Source organism: Bos indicus x Bos taurus, chromosome 12 (genome assembly GCF_003369695.1).
Source record: "Bos indicus x Bos taurus breed Angus x Brahman F1 hybrid chromosome 12, Bos_hybrid_MaternalHap_v2.0, whole genome shotgun sequence".
Taxonomy (NCBI): Eukaryota; Metazoa; Chordata; class Mammalia; order Artiodactyla; family Bovidae; genus Bos; species Bos indicus x Bos taurus.
In genome coordinates this window covers 18766372-18793620 of record NC_040087.1, presented here as the reverse complement: position 1 = coordinate 18793620, position 27249 = coordinate 18766372, and the positions used below count along the sequence as shown (strand labels likewise).

General features: G+C 37.7%; 1 protein-coding gene across 5 annotated transcripts in view; it reads left to right on the top strand.

Annotated features, from left to right (window-relative positions):
* CAB39L (calcium binding protein 39 like) overlaps nucleotides 1-27249 on the top strand; it is a 93134-nt gene that overhangs the window by 25254 nt on the left and 40631 nt on the right. For 3 of the 5 annotated variants that reach the window (XM_027557289.1, XM_027557291.1, XM_027557286.1), the window contains exons 4-7: nucleotides 3163-3300; nucleotides 16471-16611; nucleotides 20227-20391; nucleotides 26112-26230. In XM_027557289.1, the coding sequence (XP_027413090.1) occupies nucleotides 16510-16611; nucleotides 20227-20391; nucleotides 26112-26230 (386 nt within the window). In that variant the 5' untranslated portion in view covers nucleotides 3163-3300; nucleotides 16471-16509. Of the gene's footprint in view, nucleotides 1-2856; nucleotides 3301-16470; nucleotides 16612-20226; nucleotides 20392-26111; nucleotides 26231-27249 lie in introns of those variants that run through there. The other 2 variants (XM_027557290.1, XM_027557287.1) reach the window with 2 other exon arrangements.

Below are 27249 nucleotides of genomic sequence, written 5' to 3'. Positions count from 1 at the left end.
GCGGGTTTGAGCCCGGGGTCAGGAAGATCCCCTGGAGGAGGGCATGGCACCCCAGGCCAGTATTCTTGCCTGAGAAATCCAGTTTACAGAGGAGTCCGGCAGGCTGTGTGTCCATGGGGTCACAAAGAGTTGGACACGACTGAAGCAACTGAGCACACACGGTGTAATAAATATCTCTGCATATGCTTCCTTGCATATTTGTTATTCTTAGAATGAATTTGTAGACATTGAATTAGTAAATGAAAGGAATATGAATATTTTAAGCCTTTTACAACTTATTGTTAATATCCCTACAGGGAAAAGTTACGTTAGTTTACACTCTGTGTTGAAGTACTAGAGTTCTTCTTTTATTTTACCATCACCAACCTTAGAAGTATAATTAAAGCAAACGCAAAATAAACTTTCTTATCTGTTTAGGTAACTACAGTGTTATTGATCAGGAGGGAAGATTGTGAGGAAAATAGAGGCTGACCCCTTTCCATAGAGAGTTAAATACAGAAAGATGTGGACCATGGGAAATGGAGTGATGTACAGAACTAATAAATAGGAATTTAATTAAGTAATAAGAGGTCTTTTAAAAAAATGCATACAAGATAAGGTGAAAGGAGGCTGTAAAATTTATGCCTTCTTGCAGTAAAACTTGTTGGCTGACCCAATGATATAAATAAAGTAGAAAAAAAGAGAAAATCTTATTTAAGACCTTCCAGATATCACTTCCAATTGCCAGATTTTAAGCCACCCTCCTCATGATATTGTAAATAAGCAAAGTTGCAGATAAATGAAATGATCATTATCACTGAAGTGGAGTAATATGTGATTTCACAGAGTTCTACCTGGGTAGAATTTGAGTCACAGGATTTTGAGTAAAAGATAATGAACTCATATGAGAAATATGAGCAATTGTTTTGTGTGTGTGTGTGTGTGTTTAAATTTTTGGCCACACGGAGTGACATACAGGTTTTTAGTTCCCTGACCAGGAATCGAAACTGTGCCCCCTGCAGTAGAAGTGAGGAGTCTTAATCACTGGACTTCTGAAGAAGTCCCTGAACAATTGTTTTAGATTTGTCTTATATGTTGTTACAGGGCTTCCCAGGTGGCTCAGTGGTAAAAAAAAATCTGCCTGCCAAGGCAGGAAACATGGTCCCTGGATTGGGAAGATCCCCCCGAGAAGGAAATGTCAACCCACTCCAGTATTCTTGCCTGGGAAATCCCCCAGACAGAAGAGCCTGGCAGGCTACAGTCCATGGGGTCACAAAAGAGTCTGACACAACTGAGCAACTAAACAACAACATATACCATTGCAGATCCTCTGGGACTTGCTTGTCTCATTTCAGCTCCGTGCAAACCCTCATGCAGGTACAATCTCACAGCTTCATCTCTCGTCCTTCTGCAAGCCCTCTGCTACCTGCCCCAAGGCTTCCCTGTGGCCACTGCTATGAGGTCTCCTCAAGGTCCAGACCCACACTTGTGCAACCCAGAAGAACAGAGCAGTTAAACTCAAGGGTAGGGGATTTAATGCCCTTTGGGGAAAGCCTTTGATCAAGAAAAGATGAGAGCCATAGGTAAATTCTTCCTCTTCCTTTTCCACCCTCCCACCCCCAAGCCCTAGGGGTGATCCTGAAATGCACTTTATATGGCTTCTAAGAGGCTCAGTCTGATAGATTTAACAGGTGGCCAGCTTGGTGAGGCGTTGTCACATTGGCTGTCCTTTGCTTTATTTCCCTATTCCCTCACTCCTGCTCACTGTGATTGGATTTCTTATTAAAACAATTTGCATGAGCTTTTTGCTTCAGACCATGCTTTTGGTGGGGGCAAAAACACAGGCTACATGGATAGCAGCCAAAAGAATAGTGCCTGTAATTGACTGAAGCATATTGAATATATGAAAATTTGTGAACCTAATAGCCATAGTCAAAAGAAGAGAAGGAATTCCCCTACCAAAAAAACCCAGTCTCTCATTTGCAACCATTGAAAGTGAATATTAGGAGCCTCCTTCTCTCAAAATTGATGATCAGGACTTTCCTGGTGGTCCAGTATTTAAGACTCCATGCTTCCACTCCAGGGTGTGATCCATGGTCAAGGAACTAGGATCCCACATGCCACACAGCATAGCCAAAAAAAAGATAGTTTGCTCTATAATTATACATGTGTAATAATGAAAAAATGTTTTTTGTAACCTTTAGCTTTTAAAATTCTCACTGAAGGGGTGTTACATATCCTGACCGATAGTGCTTGTTTGTGATGAAGCGGGGAGGGATGGGGAGCATTTGGTTTGCACATTAACGGTATAAACCATTTTGTGTTTGGTGTTGTTTCTCTATGTTCTATGTAATTTCCTTTGTATAACTAATATTGATGCTAAATTTCAAAATATGCCATATTTTAAAAAAATTTTTCACAAAATTACATTGAAATTATGAATACTCATTCTAACACCTCCCTTGCTTTTTAAAGAATCTTCTGAACTATAGTTAGATGCATTATTCATTGCATCACTGACCCCCTATCTCCCTTGCTTTTTAAATCTCAAGATTAAATTGCTAATATTGGTGTATTTACTTCCTACACTTTCTTATTATGACTGAAAATAGCATCTGCCCAGAGGAACTAGCATATTGGCAGATAAATCTGTTATTACTATCAACATGCCTTTGTTATTTACATTTTGAAACAAGATGGTCAGGGCAATTTAATCTTGTTGACAAAACCCCATGCAAGTATAGGACTCAGAGGGGAAAATATGTGATGAGAAAAAAATTTTGTTTATCCCTAGACTTTTTTTTTTTTTCTTGGCCAAGAATTAAATTTGCCTGAACTTAATTGCTTTACGCACATTCTTGTGACATTGCATGATTGGGAGGGAGGGAGAAAAAGATGGAGCTGTGACTGTGTGGTATGTGTCTAAAAGCGTGCATTAGAGGAGAAAGCACAAGCAAGCTGGTTTGACCAGAAACAGAACTGCCTGTGACAGATTAAGAGACAAGCAAGGCTGGGAATCTGAGAGCAAGTAAAGAGAGTGGAAATTTACAGCTGCCCGGTGTGAGTGTTCAGTGAGCATTTTCTGCTAACGTTTTCCGGTGGTAACTGTTACTCTTCAAAGAGAGAGACAGAAAGTCAAGACAGATCGTGGAAAGTCTTTTCTCTGCCATGCTTTGGTAATAGGAGGCACCCTCTGTTAAATGGAAGATAAAGGCTGCTTCATCTAAAGTGCTTTGAGCCCCAGAGAGAGCTGTCTTCAGCACCTCACCATGGGTCTACTTTTCGCTGCTTAGACAAGCCTGGACTTTTCTATAACATTGGGTGAGTTATCAACCAGGTTGCTTATCCTGGTTCACAGAAATGGAATTAATATGATAAACTTTCGTTTAGTTGAGGTTTTACAGTTACTGCTTATAAATTTGTTTTATAAACCAAGCTGTTACCTCGTTTCTTTGTGTATGATGAACTGCTGTTACTAGGAGAGGTTTAAAAAAACAACAACAACTACAAAACAATACTTCTCTGTTGCCTAAGGCACTTGAATCATTACCAACTATTCTGTGTCCATGGAATATCTTATTTTGGAAATGGGTTTTTATTTACAGAGTGTTTCCAAAAATAAAACAGTGGCAGGATACCATTTTTCATGTTTCTCTTTCAACTGAATGAAAATTCCAAAGTTACCTCTATCTGTTTATTGTCAGTAAATTTAATATGATCATTGTGATGTTTGATAGTGTCAATTATTATAAATTGCAGCATTCCCTCATAATTCAATTAGGAATGTTAATGATGCCATTAATTAAAGGGATATGAAATTTGAATGTTGAATGCTTCAGTTAGACTCAAAGTTCTATAGTGAAAACAAAAATTAGATAATTTACATCTCACACTTACCATTTGATACAAAATGAATGCACCTTTCAAATTAAGGAATAAGGAATAAGAACAGTTATTTTGTTCTCACAGATGGTACCAAACTCTCATAAAATATTGTTGTTCTGGTAAAGAACTGTTTTAATCAGTTGCATTTATGTATGTAAGCAGTAGAGCAGAGAAAAAAAGAGGAAACTCTTGAAATATGTATTCACATTCCAATAAACTTCATTTTACAATCTTAACAGAGGAGATTGTATACTAATTTTACACGTCTTTTTAAAGGCATCCATGGAAGGCATGTAATCGTTCTTCTGTGGGAAGAAGGAAGTATATATTGTTAGCTGCTAAAGTGAGTCATCGATTAAAGATGCATCTTTCTAAGCAAAGTTTCTAATCTACTCTGCCAGCCTCGAAAAAGATGTCCTTAGTTACTGATTCAAGTGAGTCCTTTAAGGCAGAACAACTTAGCAGAAGTGAAAACTTAAGCAGAATGTCAGTGAACAATTAAAAGGGTTTGTACTCGAGGTATAATGTAAACTGGCTGTACTTTCTCTAATAGTTCCTGTATGTGTTCAGAAGCCTGTAGAACAGGTTTTGTTTCATGGGTTTGTGTGTGTGTGTGTGTGTGTGTGTGTGTGTGTGTGTGTGTTTAAACCTGTTGACCTGTGTGTAAGAAAAAACTTAGCTGGTCTGTGGAAACCTTTTCCGAACTAGTATCTTGTTCTTGAAGTCAAAAGTAAATCCAAAGCAATTATATTTATATCACAAACCAAGTTTTACTTCTTTACAGAATTCCCCACACTCAGTGCTTAGACTGATAGAATTGCACATAGCTTCACAATCTTCAGAATAAGCTTTTATTTTAAACTAGTATTTCATTGATATTATCTTAGTAGTGGCACCATTTCTTAAGCCTATAGGATTGTAAATATATAGAAATAGAGAATAAGTCATCCTCAGATTCCAAGTGTTTTGTACCTTAGAAATTTATTTGTGAGTGGGTTGTTGGGAATTTAGGAACCATCTTCCCTGGGAAATGATTTAACAAATGATTGCTTGATTTTATTATAGTCTAAGATTATATTTTATTCACACTATAGAAAAACCATTGCCACCCTGAAAAATATTAGAAAATCAGTTATTGCAAATATTTGGACATGACTTAGCAACTGAACAAAAACAGCAAAAAATGATGAAACTAAATCTAAAAACAATTCAGGGTTGAATAAGACATTTTTGTTTTTCCTAAATATTAATACTTGAAGAAAAGCAATATGTTTATAAATAGCATTTCTGTGTGCTTTTAAGAGCTTCTATTAACTGCACTGTTTATGAGACCTAATCTTTCATTAAAATCCGTGATTTTTCTTTTCCTTGTTACAGAAATATTTCTAGTCATTGCTTTTATACTTACCAGCCATTTCTAAGATCTAGCCCAGTATCTGGCACATAAGTAGGTAGCTAATAAATATTTACCACATGGGGACTGAACTCTTTCTTTGGTTCACAAAAATGGAACTGAGCAGTTTTTCCAACGTACCCCAAAAAGGAAAGGGGTTTAGGGGCACACAGTTTTCATTATGAGAAAGAGATGGCCCGTCAAGAATTGAATTTTAAGAAGCAGACAAAGCAATAGTAGTACAGAATAGGCCTAACTGTTAAAAGAGGAAGAAAAGACCATGGTGTCACTTAGTGACAACCCTGAATAAGTAGGGATGGTGATGAGGGGGGTAATTTACAAGCTTGGTGTCTTGAATACATGGGACATTCTGAAGTAAGGTGTCAACTTCAGACATATTACTTATTACATAAGTATTATATATCACTCTTACTTCAGCTCAGCAGATAATGGCATAATAACAATAATGGTATGCTTTGTAATTTATTATATCTGGGAAGGCAATTCCAAGTTATAATTTTGCAGCAGGGAGAGGCCTATTTGGGGTATAACAAATACAGTAGAATTTTGTGTGAACTTTTTTAGTTTAAAATTTATATTTATTCAAATGTACCCATTTTAAGAGAATGTTTCACTGAATGTTGAGAAATATGTATACTCCTGTAATCTCCATCCCACTGATTTTTTTAAAAAATATTTATTTATTTATTTTTGGCTACATCCGGGTCTTACTTGCTATGCGTGGGATCTTCTCTGTGGCAAGCGAGATCTTTCAATTTGGTCAGGTTTAGTTGCCCCAAGACATGTGACATCTTAGTTTCCTGACCAAGGACCAAACCCATGTCCCCTGCCTTTGAAGGCATATTCTAAACCACTCGACTGCCAGGAAAGTACCCATCCCATTGATTTTTAAAAATGAAACTTATTGGCCCAATTATTTTCCCCCGTAGATGTACTTTTTCATTGCATTATTTCTGTCTGTGAGTTGTATATGGAATAAAAGATAAAAGAATGGGAATTTCTGAACTTTCCTAAAATTTTCTTTAATGTGGTTAATTTTTTTTTTAGTTGAGATAAGGTAACTGTGACTTAAGTTTAAATTAGCAAGCTCTATGGAAGACTTTTGGAAATGTTCCCCTTTTAACTTATCGCTGATTATAAAAGAAACCTATATGAAAGAAAAAAAGGCTCATTTTTTTTTTTAATTACTTTTAACTGGAGGATAATTGCTTTACAGTGCTATGTTGGGTTCTGCTGTACAACAAATTGAATCAGCTATATACTTTTATATATCTATCTATCCCCTCCCTCTTGCGTGTCCCTCCCACACAGCCCCACCCCACCCCTGCATGTCGTCACGGAGTGCCAGGCTGAACCCCTGTGCTGTGCAGCAGCCTCCCACTAGCTGTCTAGTTTACACATGGTGGTGTCTGTCTATACGTCAGTGCTACTCTCTCAGTTCACCCCACCCTCTCCTTCCCCTGCCGTGTCCACAAGTCCACTCTCTACATCTGTGTCTCTATTCCTGCCCTGCAAATAGGTTCATCAGTACCGTTTTTCTTGATTCCATATATATGCATTGATATGTGATCTTCATTTTTATGACTTATTTCACCCTGTATGACAGACTCTGTGTTCATCCACCTTACTACAACTGAATCAGTTTCATTCCTTTTTACATCTGAGTAGTATTCCACTGTATATAGGTACCACAACTTCATTTTTCATTCATCAGTTGATGGACAAAAGATATGGTTTTACCCATGGAAATCCTGAGACTTTTCTTTAGAGATAAATTTCCCACTCCCTTAAGATTTTGTGGAAAACCTTTGAAGTTAGAACTGTTATTGAACAGTACAGTTGGAGATTAGACATAAAGGCCTAGAAATTCTCATTAGCTATTTCAGTTCAGTTCAGTCGTGTCCGACTCTTTGCGACCCCATGGACTGTAGCACGTCAGGCTTCCCTGTCCATCACCAACTCCCGAAGCTTGCTGAAACTCATGTCCATTGAGTCTGTGATGCCATCCAACCATCTCATCCTCTGCCAGCCTCTTCTCTTCCCACCTTCAGTCTTACCTGGTGTCAGGGTCTTTTCCAATAAGTCAGTTCCTCACATCAGGTGGCCAAAGTATTGGAGCTTCAGTTTCATCATCAGTCCTTTAAATGAACACCCAGGACTGATCTCCTTTAGGATTCACTGGTTTGATCTCCTTGCAGTCCAAGGGACTCTCAAGAGTCTTCTCCAATACCACAGTTCAAAAGCATTAATTCTTCAGCGCTCAACTTTCTTTAATGGTCCAACTCTCACAACCATACATGACTACTGGAAAAACTATAGCTTTGACTAGACAGGCATTAGCCATTTATTCCCCTTTAAAATACTTTAAAGGATACCATGAGGGCATTTAAGGCCCCAAATGACCTTTCTCCTAGCTTCTCCTTCCCCCTTTAAATGCAGTCCTCCCCACTTATATCATAAACATGTTTAGATGAGTCATTGGAGTGACTGACATTGGGTCATCTGTAGAGGTGCACACACGTAAGTTAGGAATATGAAATATTTCACTGTGTCTTAGGCAAAGGAATGCTGCCAAAATCTACTAAAAGTCTACAGGGCCTGAATTGCCTGGGAGCAGAGCTGAATAATTTTTTTGGCTTTCTGTCCAGGATCTAAGCCAAGTACAACTCTTTAATGAAATTTCATAGCCAGAGTAACAGAAATCATTTGTTTGACTAATGCTTTGAAAAGACATGATGATCAAATATTCCACAGTTTGAACTTTAAAAAACGGTTATTTAGTCATTAAAATTTTCATTTATGAGAAGGTGTTTCCATTGTAAATGCATTTGCATGATCTATTAAACAAAGTTTGAAGAAAAAAAGAGAGAATTTTAAGGAAGAAGAAAATTAAATATTCATAATCCAGCTACCCAGAGGCAGTCACTGTTAACTTTTTAAAATTATTTGTTTCTGCATAAGTGTTGTGTATTTGTGGTTTTGCTTGCTTTTATGTAGTTGTCATTATACTCTGTATTATGGGATGGTGCTTTTAGCAGCCTGTACATTTTATTTCACATTCTTTGTAAATATTTTCATAGCCATATACTGTATTCCATCAAATCTAAGAAGTCATTGGTTGTAAGGCATACACTTTATGTACCACTAAGAAAGAAAACAAACAAATGAACAAAAATACCCTGCTAGTTAGTATAAGGTTCCATCAATTATTAAGAGACATGCACATTTTAGAGATGTTGAAATGTGAAAAAAAAAAAAGAGTTGTAAAGATAACCATTATTAGTTTATTTTCTTAAGACAAACTGATAGAAACAGAATTACTGAGTCAGAGGTTATGATATTTAAAGGCTCTAGATCCATGTTGCCAAATCCCACCAATAAGAAAAGAGAGCCTGTTGCATCTCACCATCAATAGATAGAATATTCTCAAACCAACAAAGACACTATGTTGCATCATGAGCAAAATAGTCCTTCATTTTTAACTTTGTGTGTTCCCATTATAGAAAATAAACATTTACTATGTGTTTAACTATATTTCCTCCTTTGTGGTTTTCTAATATGTATACATTATTTCTTCATGATTTTCTTATTTGTTTTAGATCTCCTTTTATAATGATTTTAGCCCTCTTTCATAGTCATGTCACAGAATTCACTTATTTGTTGTTTGCCTGTAATGTTATTATTATTATATTCATAAAAATTCAAAAAGTTTTAATTAAATTTGTAGCATATTCATATTAACTGATTTGTCAGTCTTTTTTTTTTTTTTTTTTTGAGATTTACTTCATCACTTGTAAAATTAGAGAAATTATTTTATATCCAGAAGTTTGAAAGTCACTTACAGTCACTTCTGTATCTGGCCTGTTTTGTTCCATTGGTCTGTTTTTCTTGTCTTACTATTTTACTTATAGCACTTTATAACACTTTTAATTTCATTCCCCCGTAAGAAATCTTCCATTGTAAAATTTGTTATCCTTGTTCTTTTATATTCTTTTTTTTTTTTCTTTTATATTCTTGACTGAATTTATTTACTAAAAACTTTCTTGGATTTGTGACTGAAGTTGTATCAAATTATGGACTTTAGGAGTAATTGACATTTTAATGATATTTAAATATTTAATATTTGATTTTTCTGTTCAAAAACAAAATGAGTTTTTCTATTCAGTTCCTTGCTTAGTTAGATGGATTTTTTCCCTCAAAAATCTGTTTATTGTTTCAGAAAAGAAGAAATATGCTCATTATAGGTAATACAGAAAAACATCAAGATGACAAATCTCATTTGGATAATATGAATTAACGTTAATTGAGCCACATTCCGGAAATGATTCTGTGGTTGTATACAGTTAAAAAGGTGGCTTGCTGTAGGATTGACTAGATAAATAGACATACCTTGTACATCTTTAAGTATATCTTTCATTTGTTAGTTTTCTGCCTCAGGAACAGTAACTATCCTTATGTTGGATTATTGCTGTCAATTTTCCATAGTGATAGATTCTTTACTTTTTATTTTGAGATAACTGTAGATAAGAAACGATACCAAGACACCCTGTGTACCTTTCATGTAGTTTCATCCATAGTGACATCTTGCATGCTAATTAGCAGTTAGTGAAAGTGAAGTAAAAGTCGATCAGTCATGTCCGACTCTGCCACTGCATGGACTGGAGTCCGTCAGGCTCCTCTGTTCATGGAATTCTCCAGGCCAGAATACTGGAGTAGGTTGCTGTTCCCTTCTCCAGGGGATCTTCCCAACCCAGGGATCGAACCCAGGTCTCCCACATTGCAGGCAGATTCTTTACCATCTGAGCCACCAAGGAAGCCCAACTAGCAGGTAGTGAATTAATTTAATGGATAATGATCAGGACTCTTTTTTTTTTTTAATGATGTAGGATAGAACAGATAGAATGGAAACTATCCAGAGTTCAGGTATTGTTTCATGAGACAATTATACAACCATTTATATACTCCTTTGCTCTGAGTCACAATATAAAGTGCATTTTTTACTATATGTCACTATTTTAAAAGGTGAGGGAGTTTCCTGGTGATCCAGTGGCCAAAATTCCTTGCTCCCAAGACAGGGGCCCGGGTTCAATCCCTGGTTGGTAAACTAGATCCCACATGCCGCAGCTAAACATCCCCCAGGCCTCATCTAAGACCTGGAGCAGCCAAGTAAATAGATAAAAATTTAAAAAAATAAACAATTGAAAAAAAACAATTGAAAACAATTAGAACTCAGAGAGTGAGTGAAATTCGCTCAGTTGTGTGTGACTCTTTGCGACCCCATAGTCCAGGGAATTCTCTAGGCCAGAATACTGGAGTGGGTAGCTGTTCCCTTCTCTGGGGGATCTTCCCAACCAAGGGATGGAACCCAGATCTCCCACATTGCAGACAGATTCTTTACCAACTGAGCCACCAGGGAAACCCAAATTGTGATATAGTCATAAGTGCATGCTAAGTCACTTCAGTTGTGTCCAGCTCTTTGTGACCCTATGAACTGCCAGGCTCCTCTGTCCATGGGATTCTCCAGGCAAGAATAATAGAGTGGGTTGCCATGCCCTTCTCGAGGGGATCTTACTGACCCAGGGATCAAACCTGCATCTCTTGCATCTCCTACACTGGGAGACAGGTTTTTTGTTTTTTTTTTTTTACCACTAGCGCCACCTGGGAAGCCAATGGGATGCTCTGTAGCATGTAAGATAAATGTGAGATTTGTATCAATACACAAATCTCATAAACATAATGTTGGTGGGGGAAAGAAACTGACTTGTAGTACCATTTCTATAATGCTTCAAAGCACATGCAACAATATCACATATTATCTGTAATATTAGTAAAAGTGTGAAAGTATGTATAGCTAGGGTACATGATAAATAGATACAGTATGAGCCAGAGGTGAATGGGATCGGAGAACTGAAGCTACCAAGGTGGTAGCTTGGGTTGTTTTAATTTTTGAGCTGGGTGGTAAATACACAGGAACTTGTTACATTGTTCTCTATTTCTTCTTTTAGATGCCCCAAATATTTTATTTAAACTAAATTAAAACACCGAGGGGGAAAAGCCGAGTTGAAGCATATTTTGATTAGCTTGGTGGTGTCTCAATCCGTTTGTGAGCCAACTGCTGGAGCCAGGGCAGTGGAAGAGATACTCGGCCCTGCCTGGGTCATGTTCTCACCCTCTTGCTAGAGTAGGTGGGGTGGTGTGTGTGAGGTGGGGTGGGAAGGAGAGCAGAAAGGTCTATTACCAGAAAAAAACAGGTACCCAAAGTACCAGAGATTTTCTTTTCCTTTTCTGATTCAGTTATTTCTAATTTCATTGTTATTTCCATTCTTCTTTTTCTTTGAGATTTTTGAGGCAATTTCCTTTTTGACTTATTTCTTTTTATTCCCACATGAATAAATTGTAGATTCTCACCCTCCCACACCAAGGCTCCCTTTCAAGAACTATTTCTGGTTTTGTTGAGCTTTTGTGGGTTTGACTCCATCTCAACTTTTGGTAAAAATTTTACAAAGTGTACACAGCCTATTTGCACATAAATATGTTGGCCAGAGATTTAATTATGTGGTTATAGACTTTCCTTTCAGGACTCTAGATTCTCTCCGTGGCTTCATGACATGTAATTTTATGAAAGTCCAAAGACAATTTAATTTTGATCCTTTTTGTTGTTAGTCATTTTGTAGGAATGAGCTTTAAGAGAAAAGTGTTGGTTTCTTCTGAAAGCCACACTGAGTTTTGTTGATGTTGTTCAGTCACTCAGTCATGTCCGACTCTTTGCAACCCCATGGTCGGCAGCACGCTGCAGCACAGTGAGTTTGGGGTCTCATTATTAGTCTCAGCTAGAAAAATCCTTTCAGTGATCACATTTAGATCTCTTTTCTACTTAAGCTGTTCTATCTTTGTTGCTTCTACTCCATGTTTCAGTTCCTTTTGCACTTGTTGGCTTCCTCTGCCTCTTTTCATTGTCATAATACGTGTTTTTATGGGATATAACACTGTATCTTCTCCATATTTCTATAATACTGGGTTGGCCAAAATGTTCATTCAGGTTTTTCCAATGCAGGATACACCACACACACACACACACGAGTACCTTATCTCCATCATTTTAGTTTGAGCTTTTCTGGTGTTCTGGCCAAACCCTTCTGTGTGGCTGTCTCCCACTACATCGAGAACACTCTGAGGCTTACTAACTCTTGGATTTAGTAGTGCAAGGCCTCGAACCTTATGGGAACTCAGTAAATATCTTTTGACTAAATAAATATGGACTAATTGTGTACCTTTCAGTTGTCCTCAGTTGAGTTCTGTGGGGTCACTCCTGCCCTGTGCAGATCTGGATTGCCACGCTACGTCTGGGGGTGTCTCCACATGTGTGTGCGTGTATTATGTGTTGCTCTTTTATCTTGACCAGTTCTCCTCTCTTTCTGTCTAGGTCCTTTCCGTTCCTACCTCCCCACCCCCAGTTATCTCTGTTCTGTCTCCTACAGAGAATGAATTCTGGAAGTAATCTTTCCAATTGGAGTCCACAGGACACTTACCCCTTTTCTTGTACTGTTTTAAAAAAAAAAAAATAGAACCTGTGTTATTTGTTGTTTATTCTGTTTACTTACTTTGTAAATGGGAAAAGTACAGCAGGGCCTGTGTCGGTCATCTGGCATTTGTGTTGCTGCGTGGCTCAGTGTCACCACTAACCTGGAGGGCAAGTTGATTTTCAGTGCCCCAGACAGGGGCATTCGTCTGGGCAGTGTCGGTCTGTTGGACCTAACATGGCATCTTCTCTTGCTCCTGCTTCTTGTGTTGCTGAAATATAATGCATGTTCTAGAAACTCTGAGGTAGAATTTATGGAAAAATTACTAGTACCACGTTATCCCAGGGAGGCACCATTTTCAGAACTCCCCCTTACACCCTTTATCTTTGGCCTTGATAGATACTAAGAATTATACTCAGAATGGGTGTGGGCCAGTGATGAATAAGCAAGAGCTCACTGTATTTGGCCTATCTAATTTGAAAATATGATGCTCTATCTTTCTTTATGAATCAACCTTACAATATAAAGGTTCCTCAAAAAATTAAAAATAGACTGACCATATGGTATAGCAATTCAACTTCTGGGTACTTATCTGAAGAAAATGGAAACACCAATTCATAAAGAACTGTGCATCTTTATTGCAACATTATTTACAATAGCCAAGATAATGGAGACAACCTCAGTGCCCATCTATGGGTGAATGGATAAAGACATGCTCTGTGTGTGTGAGGTGTGTGTGTGTATAGAACAGTATTATTCAGCCATAAAAGAATGAAATCTTGCCATTTGTGACAACAAGGATGGAACTTTGAGGGTATTATGCTAAGTGAAGTAAATCAGAAAAAGACAAATACCATATGATCTCACTTATATGTGGAATCTAAAAAACTAAGAAACAGAAGCCAAGCTTATAGATACACAGAATGGATTGGTGGTTGCCAGAGGCAGAGGGTGGGGTGTGGATGAAATGGTGGAAGGGGGTCAAAAGGTACCAACTTTCAGTCATAAACTAAGGAAGTCATGCTGCTGCTGCTAAGTCGCTTCAGTCGTGTCCAACTCTGTGCGACCCCACAGACGGCAGCCCACCAGGCTCCCCCGTCCCTGGGATTCTCCAGGCAAGAACACTGGAGTGGGTTGCCATTTCCTTCTCCAGTGCATGAAAGTGAAAAGTGAAAGTGAAGTCGCTCAGTTGTGTCTGACTCTTAGTGACCCCATGGCCTGCAGCCCACCAGGCTCCTCCGTCCATGGGATTTTCCAGGCAAGAGTACTGGAGTGGGGTGCCATTGCCTTCTCTGAAGTAAGTCATGGGGATGTATTAAAAAATAAAATAAGGTAACTTACTTGGTACTAACAATATGTATGTGGGCTTTCTCAGAGCCTTTGGCAACATTTGTCCTGATATCTTTGTGAGTGAGATAGAAAAAATATGAGTTAAATGTTATGACAAGGTGAATTCACAGTTAGTTTAAAAAAACACTTATTAAAAACTTAAATGACATGTAAACAAGCATGATAACTTCTGAATCATAGTGGATCAGTTAGCAAGTCAGAACTAGATTAGGATTTAAATACTTCATGTTTGTTTAGCAGATACGTTGAATGCCAGCGTTATAATTCTTGATCACAAACAACAAATACTGAAGAAAATTTTTGGAAGGATTCAGGTAACTCAGAGATTTGACAGAAATCCTAGGGAAGCAGATTTGGGAAGTAGGAATCTAGGGGGTGTAGTGTTTAGAACCGTAACCAAGGTTATGCTGGATCCGTAACTGGTTAGAGTATTGCTATCAGTTGCTGTTATATATTTGTGTGTAATATTCTTCATTGATTAATTGCATTATTGTTAATAAGAAAAATATGAGGAAAAATGGAGTTAACCGAGAAGTCTTTCTATAGAGGTATTGGTAAAATAAAATTTAATAAGAAATTACCAAATACTCCTAGTAATTGTATGTCTGTATAATGGATGTTGTTGTTGTTGTTCAGTCGCTCAGTTGTGTCGGACTCTTTGTGACCCATGGACTGCAGCACGCCAGGCTTTCCTGTCCTTCACTATCTCCTGAGTTTGCTCAAATTCATGTCCTCTGAGTTGGTGATGCCATCCAACCATCTCATCCTCTGTTGTCCCCTTCTCCTCCTTCCCTCAATCTTGCCCAGCATCAGGGTCTTTTCCAGTGAGTTGGCTCTTCGCATCAGGTGGCCAAAGTATTGGAGCTTCAGTTTCAGCATCTGTCTTTCCAATGAATATTCAAGGCTGATTTCCTATAGGATTGACTGGTTTGATTTCCTTGCAGTCCAAGGGACTCTCAAGAGTTTTCTCCAACACTAGAGTTCAAAAGCATCATTCTTTGGTGCTCAGCCTTCTTTATGGTCCAGCTGTCACATCCATACATGACTACTGGAAAACCATAGCTTTGACTAGACAGACCTTTGTCAGCAACGTGGTAACTCTGCTTTTTAATATACTGTCTAGATTTGTCATAGCTTTTCTTCCAAGGAGCAAGCATCTTTTAATTTCATGGCTGCAGTCACCGTCTGCAGTGATTTTGGAGCCCAGGAAAATAATGTCTGTCACTGTTTCCATTGCTTCCCCATCTATTTGCCATGAGGTGATAGGCCCAAATGCCGTGATCTTAGTTTTTTGAATGTTGAGTTTTAAGCCAACATTTTCACTCTCCTCTTTCACCAAGAGGTTCTTTAGTTTCTCTTTGCTTTCTTCCATTAGGGAAAGCCTAAAAAAATACTATAGCCCGAAAAATACTGTTTTTAGTACTCTTATATTTTGGTTTTAAAAATATATTTTTAGATATAGAGAGAAAAGTTAAGGAGGAGTATGTATAAAAGCTGATAACAGTTGTTACCTCTGGATCACTGGTTAATGGCAGCTTTTGATTAATTACATCATATTTCTGTAATGTTTGACATATTTTTGTTAATTCATGTAGAGCAAATGAATATGTTTCTCTTAACTGGAGCCTTTAATTTAGATCTTTTTCCCTAGCACATTTTTAGTATAAACAGGGTGATAATAGCTATATTTGGCTTTTTCTGCTCTATGCAAATAAATGTTCTCAAAAAGAAGAACTGATTTTTCTTTTCCCCTCCTCCTCACCTCCCCAGTCCCAGCCATCATGGTAATCCTCATTTCATCAGTGAGTATGGCCAGCTGAATATTTGAAGAGTAAAAAAAATAAAAATAAACAGATTCTAAATAATTTTACATTGTAATTTTGTTATTGCTATTGAGTGGAATGTTTTAAAATATTGCTTTACCAGAGCTTGTTTATCTTAGTCTGACTTTTGTTTTACATGTTCTATTTTATCATCATTAATATTACCATATTCCTCACTCTCTTTAGTCAAAATATCTAGTTTTAAGTATCAGCTTATTCTCTAAGAATACTCCTTTTCCTATTCTTGCATAAATCTTTAATTTCTCTTATAAGAAAAATATTAAACTCTGAGTAAAAACTTTTAGGTAAACCTTTAAAAATATCTTTCTTGAAATATTTTACACTAACTTAAATTTGGCATGAAACTTAAAAATTGTTTTAGTTTGATCGATTTTAATGTTCCATATTACTGAATTTGTTGGAAATATGACATTTTGGTATAACAATTTAATCATATTAAGAATTAAAATCATAATTTTTGTTGTTTACTTGTTTTTAGTGTTCTATATTGCATGAAGAGATTTCTATAGATGAAAAAATGCCTCTGTTTAGTAAATCACACAAAAATCCAGCAGAAATCGTGAAAATTCTGAGAGACAACTTGGCCATTTTGGAAAAGCAAGACAAAAAGACAGATAAGGTATGAGCTAAAACAATAATGTTATTATTAAAATACATGAATAGACCACAAGCCAATGTAAAAGCTTAATGAAGAATCCTAAACATGGTCTGCGATGCACTCTCAGGGTCTTTGTGAATACATTTAAATTGGTTTCAGGTCTTATGCCATTGATAATTATTGAATATGTTGTCTTGAACTCTTCATTCATTTCTAGAGCCTCAGACCAACCTTGGATCCTCTAGAGTTAAGGAGTAACAGAATATTACTCAGTCATAAAAAGGAAAGGACATCTTGCCATTTGCAACAACTTGGATAGACCTAGAGGTTCACTATGCTAAGTGAAATAAGTCAGAGAAAGACAAACACTGTGCAGTTTCACTTATATGTGGAATCTAAAAAACAAAACAATATTAAGGAGAAACAGTTATTGTCAGAGGGGAGGTGGGGTTGGGGTTGGGGCAAGGAACTGGTGAGGGAGATTAAGAGGTACAGACTTCCAGTTGCGTGGGTAGGAGAGTGTCGAGAATGTAGTCAGTAACCAAGTAGTGTCTCTGTATGGCCACAGATCGTAACTAGACTTACATATTTTAGAAATGTATAGAAATGTAGAATCACTATGTTGTGTAACAGAAACTGACATAGTGTTACAGGTCAATTATACTTCAAAAATATATGAACAAACAAACTCAGAAAAAGAGATCAGATTTGTGGTTACCAGAGGCAGGGGTGTTGGGCAGAAGGAATTAGATGTAGTCAATCTTCCGGTTGAAAGGTAAGAAAGTACTAGAAATATAAGGTGCAGCATGATAAATGTGATTAACACTGCTGTATGTTATATATGGAAGTTGTTAAGAGAATCCTGAGTTCTCATCACAAGGAAAAAATTTTTTTCTCCTCTGTTTCTTTAATTTTGTATCTGTATGCAGTGATGGAAAAACTTATTGTGATAAACATTTCATGATATATGTAAGTCAAATCATTATGCTGTACACCTGAAACTTACAGGACTTTATGTCAATTATATTTCAATAAAACTAGAAGGAAAAAATTCAGAATGAAAAAAAAAAAACATTAAAGGGTTTTACAGTTAAACATCTAACGGGTTATACTGTTAATACTTACACTGTGTATAATGTTATACATGAAGAGTAAAAAGTTTGTGTTTAAAGATCATCTGACAGTTTCTACGACGATGCTGCCTTTTTTCTCTTTTCGGCCACACCACAGCGTCATGTGGAATCTTAGTTCCCCAACCAGGGATTGAACCTTGCACTGGAAGCATGGAGTGATAACCACTGGACTGCCAGGAATACCCAGTGCAGCCTCCTTTTAATATTGTTTTAAAGTCCTACTGGGCAGCACTTCCTCATAGGAAGGTCTTTTTAGTATCTTAGATATTCCCTCAAAGGAACATTGAGTCCAACATATTCAGTTTGTCTCTAAAGTGACTGGGGCTTCCCTGGGGTCTCATCGGTAAAGAATCCACCTGCAATGCAAGAGACACAGGAGATGCAGTTTGACCTCTGGGTGGGGAAGATCCTCTGGAGGAGGAAATGGCAACCGACTCCAGCATTCTTGCCTGGAAGATCCCCATGGACAGAGGAGCCTGGCGGGCTGCAGTCTATGGGGTCACAAAGAGTCGGACACGATTGATCACACCTGCACCCCCGCACCGACTGCATGCATGCTCTAAAACCCTTCGGTTCCCTCCTAGTGTAAACTCTAGAGATGTTCTTGCACATGTGCACCAGGATGCGTTGTCAAGATTGTTCCTAGCATTGTTGTTCATAGTAACCCATCAGTGGAAACACCTCGATGTCCATCAACAGTGAAACTGAGAAGTTGCAGTCCAGCTATCAATAGAATACTATACAACAGTGAATTTAAAGAAGTGCTGCGACATAGAGCAGGAAGAACGAGCCTTACAAATACAGTGTTGAGTGAAAGAAACAAATCATAAGAGGGTACAGGTACTATTCCAAGTCAGCAGAACTCAGCTATGTGGTTTTGGGAAACAAACATAGATTTTAAAATAACCTGTAAAGAAAAGTAAATAAGTGATTGTCATCAAAGACGTAGAAGGATTTACTTCTAGACTGAAAAGAGGGCATTCCAGGTGGCTTCTGGGATGCTAAGAATGTTCTCTTTTTTGACCTCTGTTTTGGCCACACAAGTGTTTGCTTTATAATTATTCTGAACTCTATATATGTTTAAAGTAATCTTCTATAGGTATATATCACAATTTAAGAAAACTTCTTACCTTTAATAAATTAAGGATTTCTTCAGTCATATCATGAAATGTATCTGGAAATTAATTTTTTAATTAACAATTACTATGAGGTAGTTTTTTTATTATTTTTGCCTTATTCTATTTCCTTCTTTAATTATAATGATTAGAGTACAATACTTGAAAGTACTAAAACTATACCTACTTTAAAATATTCAGCAAAGTGTTAACTAATTTGCCTGTTTGTTTTGCTTACCTGTTTTTTAAATTTTTTTGCTATAATTTCTTAGTATAATTAAGATACTACACAATCTACCATTTTAAAGTATGCAATTCAGTGGTTATTAGTTTATTCAGAAGGTTGTGTACCCATCACCACCATCTAATTTCAGAATATGTTCAGCACCTCATTCTCCCCTCCCCAGGCCCTACTCACTGATATACTTTCTTCTCTGTAGGTTCTCCTATTCTTCTTCTAATTAATTAGTTTGGCTGCACTGAATCTTAGTTGCAGCACATGGAGTTTTTAGTTGTGGCAAGTGAACTCAGTTTCAGCATGTGGGAGGGCCCCCTGCATTGGAGGGTGGAGTACTAGCCACTGGACCACCAGGGAAGTCCCTCTCGTATTTTTCTTTATAATGTAGTGAGATTTTTTGCTTTTTTTTTTTAAGTTTCATAGATAACAAAGTGATAATGGTTATGTGTGAGGGATCAGTGGATTGACAAAGGTTATGGGTTTTGACAATATATGATTTTGTACCTATTCCATTTAAAAAATAAGAATCATAGGGATTTGTTGAAAATCATTAACAAAAGCTTTAAATAAGACTACTTGCTACTGATAAATCTTCAACATGGATTGAATTTAATTTTCAAGAGTTAAATTTATAATTTATTACTAGCAGAGTTCACTATGAATATGATTTAAAGAAAGATCATTTCAATTATATTAACCAAGTAGAAATACTAAAGATCTCTCTTTTATAAATTAATTTCAGTAATATTTTCAAAAAAAAACAAAAACAGTGCCTACTACATGGCTTTTGTTTGTTTGTAACTGTATTGAGTTCTTTAATCACAAATAAGCAGAAAATAGGTAACCAGTGGGAAGCTGCTGTATCGCACAGGGGGCTCAGCTGAGTGCTCTGTGATGCCCTGGAGGGCAGTGAGGCAATGGGGTTGGCGGGGTGTTGGCGGGTAGAAGGGAGGTTCAGGAGGGAGGGGATATATTGTACAGAAGAGCTCACACAACACTGTAAAACAGTTATCATTCAGTCAATAAAAAATAATAATTATACAGAATTTTAAAAGTAAATAAGCAGGGCTCAAGAAGTGGTTTTTGTTTATTTGTAGCCTGAAATTTTTTTTTTTCACTCTTAACTATTAGCGTATATTTTGGTCCCTAGGCTTCAGAAGAAGTGTCAAAATCACTGCAAGCAATGAAAGAAATTCTGTGTGGGACGAGTGACAAGGAGCCCCCAGTGGAAGCTGTGGCCCAGCTCTCACAGGAGCTCTACAACACCGGGCTGCTGGTGACACTCATAGCCGACCTACAGCTGATAGACTTTGAGGTACACCATCTGCCAAAGGATGACAGTTGTGCTTTTCAATTTTTATACACATGACTACCAATATTTGACTGTCATTTTTTGTTACTGTTGTTGTTGTTCAGTTGCTAAGTTGTGTCCGACTCTTTATGACCCCATGGACTACAGCATCCCAGGCCTCCCTGGCCCTCACTTTCTGCTGGAGTTTGTCCAAGTTCACATCCACGGACTTGGCGATGCCATCCAACCATCCCATCCTGCTGCCCTCTTTTCCTTTTGCCTTCAGTCTTTCAGGGTCTTTTCCAATGAGTTGGCTGTTTGCATCACATGGCCAAATTATTACTATTTATATATTATTTAAAATCCCATTTTCTCCACTAAAACTTCTAAAATCACCTTAATCTTTTTTTTAAAAAAAAGCAAAAGGTATACCATAGTTAAGTTTTATGCAGCTAAGTAGTGAAGTTAATGGTCAATAATAATAAAAGATAACTTGAGTGCTTACTGAATGTTGTACAGTTTTTAAGCTCTCTTCTAGCTTAATTCTTTTCTTTATAAGTTTTAAAAAATATTTATTTATTTGGCTTGCCAGGTTTAATTAGGGCATGTGGGATCTAGTTCCCTGACCAGGGATCAAACCCTGACCAGGTATTGAACCCAGACCCCCTGCATTGGGAACACGGAGTCTTAGCCACTGACCACAAGGGAAGTCTCTCATTTTATTCTTAAAGCAACCTGTATATGATCAGTACTATATTATTAGCCTTGATTTATAAATGAAGACTCTAAAGTTTAAAGATATTAATTTCCCCAAAGTCACTTGGTCACTAAGCGCCTAAGCTGAGATTCAAATGTAGTATCTCCCAGGCCTGTTTCTTTAATTAAAACATTTATACCAACGATTTAAGAATTTTTTTAAATGCTACTAATATAGGATATTTCTCTCATTTTTTGAAAGCAGTTATACCTAATTACTGAAATAATATGTAAAACAATAATCTAGAAACATAAGGGGTGAATGTGTGTAAGCATTTTATTATCTATGGTATGTCTAACTTAGAACAGTGGTTTCTCAATGAAATGTGTGGTTGTAAGACACATTTCATGATGGAAATCTTGGTTTTGATTTGATTGTTGTTTTGCTACTACTATCAGGCTTTAGATACTGTCAGGTAAGCGCTTGGATCTCCATTAATTCTCAGAGATAGAAGAGAATGGAGATTTCTGAAGTAAATTGCTTTAGTTTTGTCACCGAGGAAGTAAAAGGAGACTCATTACAGTGATGGACCAAGATAAGGTCGGGGCTCTGGGGATGTGTGGAAATACTAGCTCACGGTTCTCTGGATGGCTTAGATGGAAGACAATTTTGGCCAACTAGAGCTGAGGAGCGGAGAAGGCAATGGCACCCCACTCCAGTACTCTTGCCTGGAAAATCCCATGGATGGAGCAGCCTGGTAGACTGCAGTCCATGGGGTGGCTAAGAGTCGGACACGACTGAGCGACTTCACTTTGACTTTTCACTTTCATGCATTGGAGAAATGGCAACCCACTCCAGTGTTCTTGCCTGGAGAATCCCAGGGACGTGGGAGCCGCCGTCTATGGGGTCGCACAGAGTCGGACACAACTGAAGCGACTTAGCAGCAGCAGCAGCAGAGCTGAGGAGGAGGAATGCAGGGCAAGACTGCTCTGTGTGTTTGACTAGAAACAAGATTGTCTGAGGGCCCCCCAGGGCCCAGATTTCAATTCAGCCTCCCTTTTAGAAACCTCTGTCTTGTCTATGGCCATACCACTCTGAACGTGCCCAATCTTGTCTGATCTCCAAAGCTAAGCAGGGTTGGGCCTGGTTAATACTTGGATGGGAGAAACGTGTCTTTTTCTTCCTTCCCTGCCTTATCTGTTTCTCTAACTTTGACATTTTCTGCTCAATTATCTCCTTTCTTAGTTTTCCCTCTAGCTTGTCTTGTCTTTCTTCCTCCCCATCTTACTCCCTATTTCCCTTTTTAAAAATATTTTGTTTGGTTATTTATTTTGGCTGCACTGGGTCTTAGTTGCAGCATGTGGGATCTAGTTCCCTGACCAGGGATCAAACAAGGGCCCTGTGCATTGGGAGTGTGGAGTTTTAGCCACTAGACCGCCTAGGAAGCCCCTCCTCATTTCCTTTTTTAAACCAGACTTAATGGAATTAAAGTGTAGTTTTATCTTTGTGTTTATATACTTTCATGTTTCCTTAATTTAGTTTAAAATGAGGTATTATGGACATTTGTAGTAGCTGTGCATAGTGGGAAAACCCTTGACTTAGATTTAGAATTGTTTATGTATGGAGTCCCTGCTCTGCCATTTGGTAGTTAGCAACATAACCTCTTTGAGACTAAACTTTACCATCTATAAAATAGGAATAATATCAACTTACAGCATTGTTTTTAAATATTAAACTAAGTAAAATATATATACATATATGTGTTACGGAAGAACACTTAAATATATATGCAAATATATAGATGCCAAATAGTATATTCTCATCTTCTCTCCTTCTCAAACTTAAGTTAAATATAATCTGGTTTGTTTTTGTTATAACCCTTGATGTCTGTTTCTTTGTTTATTATTTTAGTTTTAAACTTGGTTGGTGAGTGACCGTAAATGGGAAACTCCCCTGCTCTTGGAAGATGGTGTTAGATTTCTGTAAATCTATTGTTTTGTGTGTTTCCCTGAAAGCAGCAGTGTATTAAGCTATTATCATCATTAATTTAGCTTGAGTTAGTGTATGAGATTAACCTAATCTGCAGTGGGATGCTGGAAGGACTATGACCAAGGTTGGTTATGTTTTGAAGACTGAGTCAAGGGTGAAATATTGTCGGGTCCGGTGACCTTGTGAAGCCTTGAGCAACCACAGAATAGATAGGCTTAAAGCGCTGGCCAAGAACTGAGGAGGTGGGAGTAGACCAAAGAAAAACTTGGTATGTTTCACATCTTTGTGTTGCATTGACTTAGGTAACAAAAGAGGAACAGTAAGAAAGTTTACTTCAAAATTATTTGGGAATTAAGTCATTAAGTTGCCTAAAAATGGACTTCTACATTATCAAGTAGAGTAAAATTCTACTCTCCAAAATCCTTGGGGAAAAATATTTATCTTTCTGAATATTTGAATTTTCCATGTAGCTGAAGATTAAGTTAACTCTTCAAATGGAGAGAGATAAGTAGATAAGTAGTATTTTTGTGGCTTACTTTACATTTTCTTTATAAAATGCATTGTAGACGTGCCTGTCCTCCAAAATGATGTACTAGATGTAATAATTTTCCCTGGTGACTCAATACTATCGTTACAAAGGCTTGCTGTAGTGATAATTGCAGGCAGTTTTTTTTTTTTTCCCAGCGTTATTGAGGTGTAGTTAACCAGACAGCTCTTGACTTTGTTCATTCAGTTGTCACCTAGAACATAGTTATAAATGAATGTGATATTCAGTAGGTGAAGCCGTCCTCCTCAATCAAGCCCACAGAAAATAAATACTTATAAATGCTTCTTGGTTGAATGAATGAATGAAAAGCAGTTAAAGTTGAAAACAGTTTAGTTTTAAGCATTCCACCGATTACATACAGTATTTTCAGAAAGAATGCACCATTACGAGCATTATTAGACTACTTGCAGAAATGTACTATCCATTTCTATGGACTAGAAGTGTTAAAGATCAGCCTGCAGGCAGCAACTTTTCTTCTCATGCTTAAAGTATCCACATTAAAAAGTGCGTTTTGCATGTTAAGTCACTTCAATCATGTCTTACTCTGTGCGACCCCATGGACTGTAGCCTCCTCTGTCCATGGGATTCTCCAGGCAAGAATACTGGGGTGGGTCACCATGCCCTTCTCCAGGGAATCTTCCCACCCAGGGATCGAACCTGCATCTCTTCGACTATAAAATCTTTGGTGTATTTTTATAACAGGAAAGGAAAATTATTTCTTTAGGGATGGGCTGCAGCTTTTGCCAGATAGCCTAAAAAGATGGAGCATTGCTTACAGAGAAAAACAGACCTTTTGTTTAGAAGACACCTACATGGGCTTTTTTATTCACTGTGAAAAGTGAGGTCTCCAGGCAGTGTTTGAAAGGAAAAGACTGAAAGAAAAGAGCTTAGATTCCTTTTGCAGAGTAAAATAACAGAAATTTGAGAAATGTCCTCTCATTGGCTAACTTTGATAGTAGAAGGAAATAGGAGATAGGAAAAGGGTATAGAGTAAGGGCAATTGAAGGCTCCAGAACCATGACAGAGGAAGGGGCTTAAGGAAAAAGATAATCAGAAATGCTGAGCAATCTTTAATAATAGTGATATGTGGGGTTCAATTGGAAGTTGTTTCTGCAGTGCGCTGTAATTACCCTTAAACCCTTGATAAAGGAAGTATGTACTAATAATATGTTGAATGAAGGAGAAGAGGCGGTTTTCTACACTTGGGATAAACCATATATAAAACAGCTAGTTGAGGAAATAACTGGTTGTAGAAGGCAAGACAATGGACAAGGGTTGAGAGGAGCTAGGAGCAGGGGTTTGAAATCCAGAGCTGACCGCAGTGCTGGTGGCCCGAGGCGTTGGTTTAGATTGAGCTGCTGCTGCTGCTAAGTCGTTTCGGTTGTGTCCGACTCTGTGCGACCCCATGGACTGCAGCCCACCAGGCTCTTCTGTCCATGGGGTTTTCCAGGCAAGAGTACTGGAGTGGGGTGCCATAGCAGAGACTAACTCAGCAATCTGTGTGACAAACCCACTTCCTTCTTCAGAAACCAGGAGGAAAGTAGTGCAATGGGCTGAGCAAAGTACTGGAAGACCCTGCTGTGATGTGAATAAGGGCTCATTAGAAGACAGACCTTTGGGTTACAGTTGTTTAAAAAGAAAACTCATTACTTTATAACCATAAATTTTTGTCTAATCCTTTAAGCCTTAAAGATGCTGACAGAAAAAAAAATTACTTCAGCATATTCTTATGAGTTCCAAAAAAAAAAAAAGTTATGGCTGAGATTGCAAGCTTTCTGCTTTATGGGCTCAGGATCAAACTCAGAGCTATGGTTTTTGAGGTTTAGCCAGTATTCAAGACACAGCCCTAGACTCTTTGATGTTTTGAAACACAGTGTGATAAGAGATCAAAGGATGAAAACGTGTTGTATGTTAAGAGTCCATGCATTCATTTTAAAGGCAGGTGTGCCTTGCAGAAATAGGGTGGATACAGTCAACTGTTCGGGTTGAATTAGAAGGCAGCTCCAAAATGCAGAAAACTTCCTACTGTGATATTAATCACTAATGATTATTTCTTGCTACAGTAAAAAACTAAAAGCAAAAAAAGCCCTCTAGAATCAGCTTCTCAATAAGCCAGTTTATGGTCCTAAGTTTTTGAAACTTTCTATCCCCTTAAGACCTTTTTCTGTTCCCCAACCCTAATTAAAAAGTGGTCCTTAATCTTTGATTTTATTACTGTAAAAATAGAGATCATAAAGCCTTTAGACACAAGCTTTGACTGTACTTCATGCATTTAATGATATGAAATGCTTACTATGTGTGTAGGGCATTGATTTTATTTGGACTTGACTCTGGTTGTTTGTTTATTTTTGTACCCATCTTTAGACAGATGAAGTCAAAGAATGCACAGGTGGGAAAATATCATATTAAATGGACTGAGTATGTTTGTATACAAACAGCTTTTGAAATAATGTACATGCCATACAATTCACCCATTTAAAATATACAACTTAATGGTTGTTTCTTTAACAGGGAAAAAAGGATGTGACCCAGATATTTAACAACATCCTGAGAAGACAGATAGGCACTCGGATTCCTACCGTGGAGTACATTAGTGCTCATCCTCACATCCTGTTTATGCTCCTCAAAGGGTAGGTGGATGCTTTCCTTTAAAGTAGGTTTGAGTCTGGAAAAGTTGTTAAAAGTAGATAGCGTTAGCATCATTTCAGATATGATCAATTCCCTTTTGGATTCATATTTGCTATGCTTGAAGTCAGCCCTCCAAATCTATGTCTCTGTGATTGTTCAGGCTGCAACAAAATGCTTTCTAAGTAAAATTCCTTCCACCTACTGCCCCTCTTTCCTCCACTTTCCTGTCTTCTCTACCTGTTACATTATAGCTTACACTTCCCAATCCGCCCTCTTTCTGGCTGCCCACTTACCCTCTTTGCTTCACTAGTGGCTCAGATGGTAAAGAATCTTCCTACGAGAGACCCAGCTTCAGTCCCCAGGTTGGGAAGATCCCCTGGAGAAGGGAATGGCTACCCACTCCAGTATTCTTGTCTGGAGAATTCCATGGACAGAAAAACCTGGTGGGATACAGTCCACTGGGTTGCAAAGAGTTGAACACAATTGAGCAGCTAACACTTTCACATTCACACTTTACCCTCTTTACATAAAATTGAATCCCCTCATTACACAAATATACACAGACACGGACGCATACATACAATATCCTTCAATGGTTAGCTTCTATTCAGGTGACATGCTTTCATGTGGGGATAGAATAAATATCACTGTACATATATGGCACCACAGGGCAGCCAAAAACCTAAAGTCTAGTCAGGTAATAAAATCCCCGATTATGACTTTTTTATGTTTGCTCATTTACAAAGGTTTCTTGGGCATTGTGAGGCTACTGTAACTCCTAGGATCAGAAATATGGATGCAGCAAGGCTTGGGGATAGTAGCCTTTTGTCTTTTGTCTCCCCTTCTCTGTCTTTCTACTTTATCATTTTGAACTTCACATGCTATTCCATACCTAGTCCATCTCATCTGTTTTCAGTTCCCAAGTCCTTGTGCATTTTAAAATATTTAATTGTATCAAAATAATACATGCCACATAGTTTAAAAACCAGATACAGGGACTTCCTTGGTGATCTGGTGGCTA